General features: G+C 33.9%; 1 protein-coding gene across 2 annotated transcripts; it reads left to right on the top strand.

The window, feature by feature from the left end:
- The first annotated feature begins 2,216 nt into the window (after window positions 1–2,216).
- On the top strand, window positions 2,217–7,702 carry UTR7 (UDP-N-acetylglucosamine (UAA) transporter family). Of its 2 annotated transcripts, XM_086456270.1 has the most exons (9): window positions 2,218–2,442; window positions 2,529–2,642; window positions 2,725–2,905; window positions 4,156–4,261; window positions 4,364–4,609; window positions 5,659–5,769; window positions 5,940–6,098; window positions 7,119–7,262; window positions 7,361–7,702. In XM_086456270.1, exons 3-9 carry the CDS (start codon window positions 2,865–2,867, stop codon window positions 7,529–7,531), a joined length of 978 nt encoding a protein of 325 aa, XP_086312396.1. In that variant the 5' UTR covers window positions 2,218–2,442; window positions 2,529–2,642; window positions 2,725–2,864; the 3' UTR covers window positions 7,532–7,702. The 2 variants fall into 2 exon arrangements, with proteins under 2 accessions (XP_086312397.1, XP_086312396.1); XM_086456271.1 differs by lacking the exon at window positions 2,725–2,905 and having other exon boundaries at window positions 2,217–2,442.
- Window positions 7,703–8,909: the final 1,207 nt, after the last annotated feature.

Below are 8,909 nucleotides of genomic sequence, written 5' to 3'. Positions count from 1 at the left end.
AAATTCTTGTGAGTAAAAACCGACTTATTTAATTTTAGAGTCTTGATAATATGACTCGTCCTCAAGTGACTCCATGACATGAATAAGTTCGGGAATTGTAAATTTGTATGTCTCGAGATACATAATTCTCTTGTGATACATTTTTATGAGGGAGTGCAATCATGTATCCCAAGATATTCAGATCAACAATATCCAAACTTGTCACGACATAGAGTTATTTGAGTATGCCACTTGGCAAGTTATATTATCAAAAGACGCTTAATTGGGGAATATTATTCTTAATGATAAATGTAAGTGGTTGAGTAGGTGGCTGATGTGGCAAAAGCAAAGAATCACACATCTTTTTCTCGTGCATCCCGGTGGAAAAGATCTATGATTTCCCAAAACCGCGCGCCTTCATCACAACTCTACTTTTAATCTACTACTCTCATTTCATATGCACGTTTGATGCAAACATCACACGTGGTTTGATGTTAGAAAAGTCCAAAGAGCATTCTCATCCTCAAATAATGTTAGGAAACATCACACGTGTGATGTTCGCATCAAACGTACATCTGAAATAAGATAAGTAAATTTAAAAGTATCCTGCATCATTTGATTTCTTGAAGTTAATAAGAAAATCGAGTACAATTGAGATAAAAGAAGAAAGCAAAAGGGCAAAGAAAAGTATTATAAATGGCATCATTGTTGTTCCCCAATAGAACTCAGCCCTTGTTGATCCTCTCCTCTAATTGTCCATAATCCTTATCTCAAAGATTTGAGATTCCATTCTGATTATTCATCAAGATTTTAGGCAAGTTTCAATTCTCTGATCTTTCATCCAATCATACGTGATCAACTTTCCTTGACTCATGAAAAAATATATGATCCCAATCATTTAAATATAAAATCGTATTTTTATCATATATTCTCGTGATAAGTATTCCAAAGATATGTATTATCAAGATACACATAAATCTCAATTGTTAGATTTTCTGACTAAACGGTTGGGATCATATGTTCTCATGAGTCACTGGAACCCAACTCTCTTTTATACTATCATGAAAATGTACATAAGAAAAATTATTAGAGAGCATACCTAAAAACATAAAATAAAATTTGTCGGTGAGTAGAGAGAAATAAATAATAAAGTTGGATGTTAGTAGGGTTATGTGGAGTTTCGAAACGAATAAATATTATATGGTAAGGTTGAAAGATTTAAGGCCGTCCAAGTGGTAAAAGGGCATGATTAAAAAGAAATGAGTCAATAATGATGGTACGTTTTTTATAATTTTTAATAAAGATTCCCTCAAAATCATCATGACACTAGTAACTCATTATGATTAAGGGTATCATGGATGTGGACATGTTTTTTTATTTTTATAAACGGTGATGTGGATACATATTTTCAATCATCGTGAGATTCTAACACGCATTAAAGTCCGTGAGATCATATTTCTTTTAAAGGTTGTCGTACTCAACACAAAAATCAAGAAATATCTTTTTTAAAAACAAGATGGGTGTCTTAAATATTCTTCAAAACGTGGAGGAGCATATCTAAAACACCCTCATACAATCATAGTCACAAAATTCTTTGAATTTTTCAAAATATTTATAAAATTCTTTGAATTGGGGGTTGTCGATTAATTCAATTAATTAATGAATTAATTGACAATCCCTCAATTAATTATGAAATATTGTAACATTTTTATCCTTTACCCCTCAAATTTTAGTTTTTTCGACATTCAAATGTCAAGAAGAAGATAGGATTTAGAGTGAGAATGAAGATGATAAATTTTGGTAAGAAAGTCAATAAAATGTCTGGTATAATTTTCAAAATTTTGTATCAAATTTTCTTGAATTTATATGAATTAACCGAATTAAACCTTCCCCGAATAATTGCCGAATCGTAACTTTGTTACTATGTGTACAATAAACTCAAATTAACTTTTGTCGTTTGACAATTTGGAGTAAAAATAGACAAATTCAGTAGAGACTTACTTATCACATATTCATAGAGATACGCAGAATATAAGTATCTCTAGGAATATTCTCCTATCTCAACTGTACGTACGATTCTTTACTTCAAACGTCGTTTGATGGAAACATTTCATTTTTTTTACTTCTACATATGTAAAATATCTTTCAAGGAAGAATTGAGAACAACCTTGTTCGGAACTTTGGCAACAAATGGCGCATTCACATGTGAATGCGATGATGACCTTTGCATGGAAAACTATCTTCCACCTCTCTTTCTCACTCTCATTTTTTAACTTCTATCCAAACTCAACAGTCTACCTCAACCCCAGCCCCAGCCCCAGCCACCGAGTCTCACTCTTTTCTAGGGTTTCAAGTTCGACAACCAAAAAAAAAAAAGAGATCTCCAACTTTTCTCCATCGATCCAAGAAAACCCGAATTCCTCACTCAGATATAATCGAGCGATGTAACTGTGTCTTTATTAGGTAATAGATCAATTAATTTTTTTTTTTAATTATGTTTTATAGATTCAAATACGACTGAGATTCTTTTTTCTTATTTTTTTTTCCAGAATTTCTAGTTTGAAATCTGCGCGAGCGTTTCGTGTATCGGTTGATGTAGTTTGGGAAAAATCCTAATTCATCTACGTACATTCAATTGATCGATGTAGTTGTATCTCTATCAGGTAATTGGTCATCAATTGATTTCCAATTAGTTTGTTTATGGATTTAAATACGATTGAGGTTCTTTTTTCCTTTTTTTGGCAGATTTTCTTGTTTAAATTCTGTGTGATTGCAAGATCGTTTCGAGTATTAGATGATGTAATTTTGGAGATTGATTAAGGCTTGAGTTGGGAGATAATTTGGGAGAGAGATTTTTCTTTTTAAATTGAGAATTCTTGATCACAATGGAAGGTAGCAGTGTTACCGAAACGAGTCCACTTAAGAGGTTTTACTCTTTCCTTCGAATAGCAGTAAAATTTCTAGAAAAGGATGTTTTATCTCATTGATTACAAACTTGATGACATTTCAGTAGTTTGGACTTTGGAGTTTGACATGTAATGCATCTGTTTTGAATTTACATGATTTATTGAACCTTTGTCTTAATTTTTATGAGTTTAAGCAATGAATTGCTTTGCTTTCACGCTGCATACTGAGTTTAAGCATGTAGCATGTGATGGATTTTTTATTCTGTACACACAGAGCAATGAACTATTAGGTCCTGATCATTCAATTGGTGAGTCACCTTCAGAAGAAAGCAACACTTAAAATTCAACCAACTTGGCAGATATACTGTAGATTAAGAAAAAGTGATTGAGATGATTTGGTCATGTCCAACAGAGATCGGTGAGAACATTGTTGAAAGAGAACTTGTAGTTTAAAGGGTCTTAAAGAGAGAGAGGATGACGTGGATTGAGGTATTCGGGTCAGTTCTGAGGACACTTGAATTAACAAAATACATGACTTTAGGGCTTAGACCCATAGCTCAATTGGTTTGACACATTGCAAAGCAACTTTGAGGTCGTGGGTTCAAGTCCTACTTACCCATCAAAAAAAAAAAAATACATGACTTTTGACAATTCATTGTAGGGACAAGATTGTTCGGCTGATCCCTAATATTTAAGAATTGGGATAAGGTTTTGATGATAATTTTGATTTAAAGTTAAAAAAAAAAAAATGAAGTTGAGGCTTCTGTTCATGAGAAAGTCTTATGCATTGGTCTGTTACATTGTAGAAGTGTACCAGAGTGGGTGATCTTAATTAATTAGATGGTTAGCCACCACATGTGCCATTGGTAGTAAGGTTCACTATTAGGTTGGGTGCATTTAACATTCTGATTTAGATCTAATACTCGGACAAGAAAGAGAGGAAAAAAAAAAGAGAATATAAGTTCACAAATGAGTAGTGAGAAGCATGTAGGTAAGCTGACTTTTGGGCTGTCCCATCAAAGAGACAGTCAGTATGGTGTTGATGGTAAGGTCTTCCATCAAGGGTGATGATTCTCGTGTCTATCATATATCATTTCATTGTTCTCTTGGCTTTCGCTTTTTCCTCATTATGTTCTATAGCTCTTGGTCCTACTTCAAAACTTTGTTATTGGTAGATTAAGTTAAGAAGGAAGTATATTTGAATTTACCAAAAAGCATTATTGTTCTCTAAGGTCTGGTCTAACTCTATGTGGACATGTGTTGACTGTAGTTTGTTTTCTGCCTTATCCTATGGGATTGCTTCCATGGCCATGGTTTTTATCAATAAGGCAATCCTCATGCAGTATGGAAACTCAATGACTCTCCTTGCTCTACAGGTATTAGTCCGAAAAGTTTTGAGCATTTGATTGTTTAATGATTCATACCTAATTTCTTGACTGTTGATTTGAATGTTATTTATTTTATGTAAATTGTCTTAGCAATTGGCAACATCATTGCTCATACACTTTGGACGAGTAATGGGGTACACAAAAGCCAAAGAAGTAAACATGGCAACTGCGAAGAAACTATTCCCTGTGTCACTGTTTTACAATGCAAATGTGGCATTTGCTTTAGCCAGTTTGAAAGGGGTTAATATTCCTATGTACATTGCATTGAAAAGACTTACACCACTTGCAGTCTTGGTTGCTGGATTTTTCTCTGGAAAGGGGAAGCCTTCGACACAGGTAACATAACATGATGTTATGAGGCAAAGTTGTTCAAACTTGGAAGATAACTTTATATATTCATCCATATTGGGATGTTTCTACATATGGTCTTTGCTTCATGTAAATGATATGTTAGTATTATTTGTATGTAGTTAAAATATTAATCATTGTTATGGTGCTTAAATGGAGATATGACATCATGTCATTGGTTTACTTGAGTCGACAATATGAAACTGTAGGGGGATTTCTTTTAATGTGTATCTGTTAACCAACCAACTACTCCAAACGATCGATCTGTTGGAGAGGGGGAGAACAATGAAGATGAGAGGGTCACGGGGATTAACTGGGTTATGACACACCCGAGAGTGGAGGAAAATATACACTCGACACCCCCTCACCCATAGGGGTGGAAAGAATCGAACCCATGACCTATATGAACCTAGCGCTCTGATACCATCTTAACCAACCAACTATTCAAAAAGACTGATCTTTTAGAGAGGGGGAGAACTATGAACATAAGAGGGTCACAAGGCTTAACTGAGTTATGACACACCAGAGAGTGGAGGTAAATATACACTCAACTCTCCCATTCACCCATAAGGGTGGAAATAATCGAACTCGTGACCCATACGAACTTAGCACTCTGATACCATGTTAACTAACCAACTACTCCAAAAGATCGATCTGTTTGAGAGGAGGAGAACTATGAATATAAGAGGGTTGCGGGGCATAACTAGGGTATGACAAACTCGAGAGTGGAGAAAAATATACACTCAACAGTATTGTATTGGAAGGTTTAGTAAGATTAAGGGAAGGAACACAAGCTTTCTGCTATCCAATTCTTGCTTGCACTGGTGCTACTGTGTGTTTTTAACTTTCTGCAATGTATTTTAGAGTCCTTTTGATTGAGATTTTCTGTTAAGAAAGGAATCGTCACTGTCGAAGTCCAATATTTTGTCTAAGTCTTGGAATAATTCATGCAAGAAATATCATCCACTCCTTGAACAAATCATCTCCACAGAATATTGCTTTTAATCGGAAAGTTCTTATATCTCCTTGTTTATCAGGTATCTCTTTCGGTTATATTTACTGCTTTTGGGGTCATTATCGCAGCATTGGGTGATTTTTCCTTTGATCTCTTTGGATACAGCATGGCACTCATTTCTGTTTTTTTCCAGGTTAGTTTTTTATATTATAATGGTTCATGTATGCATTTAAATATGCTGAGCTGTGAAAATGTTTATATTATGTATTCTAACTGCATCTTATTCTTATATCAATGTAACTTTGAATTTTTTATTTTTTATTTTTGTTGAAAGTTCTAATAAATAAGCTTGATTATGTGTAGACCATGTACCTGGTATTGGTGGAGAAGTCTGGTGCAGAGGATGGGCTTTCATCAATTGAACTGATGTTTTACAACAGTATTTTATCACTTCCATTTCTACTACTGATTATCATTATCACAGGGGAATTCCCGAATTCTTTATCATTGTTATTTGATAAGGTCAGACTGTTGTTACTTCAATGAAGTTATTTTACCCTTCTTTGACATTCAGATAAAATCTGTCTTTCTATATGCATCTGGAATGTGCTACTAATGTTTGCCTCCATTTTTTTCTTGCTTGCCAGTAGTTTTTGTTGAATGATTTGATTAATAATCAGTTTGTGTTTTTTATTTTTATTTTTATCTTTTATAATTTCTTGTTTCTGTTGAATGCTACAAACGTTCTTTATTTTTTCCTTGTGTCTTGTTTTAAATGTTTGTATAGGAAACAACGGATCCTTGTTCTTTTAGTGCCTTCAATCTACACAAATATAATCCTTTCCTCTAGTGACGTCGCAAGCTTGAAGATATCTGAATAGCATTGTTCTTAGATCATTCAATTTTAGGGTCAGTGGTCACCTTGACCACTTCTCCTTTTAATTAGGGGTGCAATTTGGGCCGGTTCAAATCGAGAACCAAAGCAAACTGATAGCTTTGGGTTGATTTGGTTCGGTTTGGAACAAGTTGTGGTTTGGTTCTGGGTTAAGAAAATGGAGAACTGATCAATTTAGTTCAGTTCTCGGTTCAAGGCTTGTATAGTACCGAACCAAACCGAGAAATGAACCTCTATATAACATAAATGTATATGTATTTATATTGATTTATTATGAATTAGTTTAGGAGTTAGGACATAAATTAATGAAATTTTTAAGGATAGATTGATGACATTTTTTAATGAAGAGATTACTGACTTGTTATATGAATTATGAAATTTCATTATTATTATTATTATTTTTTCATTAAAAATATATTGCTTCCATGCAATTTTATAGGATATTGGCAACCTACAGAATCGAACTGAATTCGGTTTGGTTTGGTTCGGTTCTGGTTCTAATCTAGTGGAACCAACCTATGTTGGTTCGGTTCCAATTTTCTGTGGAAACGAACCAAGTTGCACTTTTAATATTATAATATATTACATTTAGCAACAGGATTCTGCTACTGTTACTAACATTTAACATGTTTTTCTTCCCAAGACAGGCTAGTTCTTTGACATTTCTAGTGATTCTTATTCTTTCATTGGTGATGGGCATTGTTCTCAACTTCACAATGTTCTTGTGCACCATAGTCAACTCTGCTCTCACTACAACCATTGTGGGAGTTCTCAAGGGAGTAGGGTCCACGGTGAGTTCCATTTAATTTAAAAAAAAAAAAGCCTCTTTTGCCGTAATAAAACCAATCAAAAAATAAATAGAAGCTTTGGTGTTCTCTGTGGATTTCAGACCCTTGGATTTATCATGCTTGGTGGAGTGCAAGTACATGCCCTTAATGTGAGTGGTTTAGTCATCAACACTGCTGGTGGTCTCTGGTATTCGTACGCAAAATATCAGCAAAAGAAGAGCAAACCACGTAAGGTAATGTCTGATGATGAAGAGGCTCTTCATCCTAAATAGAATCAATAATGGAATGGAGGTTACCTTCATCTTCATCTTCATCATCAGTAATGGAACACATGATTGTTAAGTCTAAAACTTACTTTGTAGTTTCTTGAATATGATTTGGTGGTTCAAGTGTTTAATTCTCTTTAAATTAAGTCAATTTTCACATAATAATTTATTGATTAAGATCAAGGGATCAAGGGATTTACCACCAAACTATATTTGTTACCTGTACGCTTACAAATAATAAATGAATATATCACTAAAAGTAAATCAAGGAAATATTTTTGATTCTAGGAACCAATAGTTCATATTTACATTAGTGGTTTTCATGTACTCGGTTAGTCCCTCTGAAGATTTTAAACAAGGTGCCACTCAATGTTTTAAAAATGAAGGACCGAACGGGTTGTGGTCTGACCGGTTGGACCCAAATATGAAATATTCAATAAATATTTTAGGTTTTCCCCTAAAATCGTGGAACTTTTACTTCAAATGCATACCCATTGTCACATGATGTAGATTAAAAGGTTTTAAGAACTTTTACAAAAATAAATAATAATAAATTAAAAAATTAAAACTTTAAAATATAGATTTGAATGTGAATTTGAAATCTAAATTTAAGAATTTAGTGGCTGTTGCATCAAGCCCGAAAATAATAATTTTTATTTATTCATTTTAAATCTGGTATGGACATGAATTTTAGAGATTGTCTTACTAAGCATGTGGACTCAACGATTAAAATCATATTAAGTTTAGTTTGTAATAGAATTGGATGTGTCAATTGGTTTTTTCAAAAGTGGGTTATTTTGTTGACTCGACCCGTAGAAGCAAATGGGTTTGGTCCAAAAACTCGTCAGACTGACGGATCTGATTTTTAAAACACTGGTCCCACTAGAAAATTTGAAACTAGTCATGTGACTTACAATTACAATTAACATAAAAGTGGTCAAATTGGGGTTATTTTTCTCCTATTTTCATAAAGAATTGTGGCAAGAATTTTTTTTTTATATCAGGGATACAGAGCCAAACTGTAAACTGAGAAACCACTGCGATATTCTATCAGTGAGGCTTTCATCGTTCTTCGAATTTTGAGCATGAAATTGCCCACGGAACCCATGAGCGTGGGTCGGCCCAATATGTATAGTTCATTAACAAAGTTCATGTAAATTGGCCCAAATGTTTGTGGGTCATGCCAGCTTGGCATAGATATTTTTAGGGTGATCTAGACATGCCCCTACGTTTTGTTGAATTTAGAGATAACCCCTATGTTTTGAAATTGATGACATGCATCACTGAACCTTATAGTCTTCAAAATAGATTAAGGGAAAAAGACTCAAATGCCCTTATCTTCAACCTCTAGCCAAAAACTCAGATTTTTCTTCTAAAAACTATT

The sequence above is a fragment of the Akebia trifoliata genome, chromosome 10 (genome assembly GCF_017979445.1).
Source record: "Akebia trifoliata isolate Shusen 1 chromosome 10, ASM1797944v1, whole genome shotgun sequence".
Lineage (NCBI taxonomy): Eukaryota > Viridiplantae > Streptophyta > Magnoliopsida > Ranunculales > Lardizabalaceae > Akebia > Akebia trifoliata.
Note: the sequence above shows the minus strand (reverse complement) of the source record. Positions and strands in the feature narration are given on the sequence as shown.

What these genes read in the sequence shown, in the direction of transcription:
- UTR7 (XM_086456270.1), top strand. Translation starts at nt 2,865, where the DNA reads ATGGAAGGTAGCAGTGTTACCGAAACGAGTCCACTTAAGAG. An exon ending in TGACTCTCCTTGCTCTACAG is followed by an intron (nt 4,262 to 4,363) that starts GTATTAGTCCGA and finishes AAATTGTCTTAG; the next exon opens with CAATTGGCAACATCATTGCT. An exon ending in TCATTTCTGTTTTTTTCCAG is followed by an intron (nt 5,770 to 5,939) that starts GTTAGTTTTTTA and finishes GATTATGTGTAG; the next exon opens with ACCATGTACCTGGTATTGGT.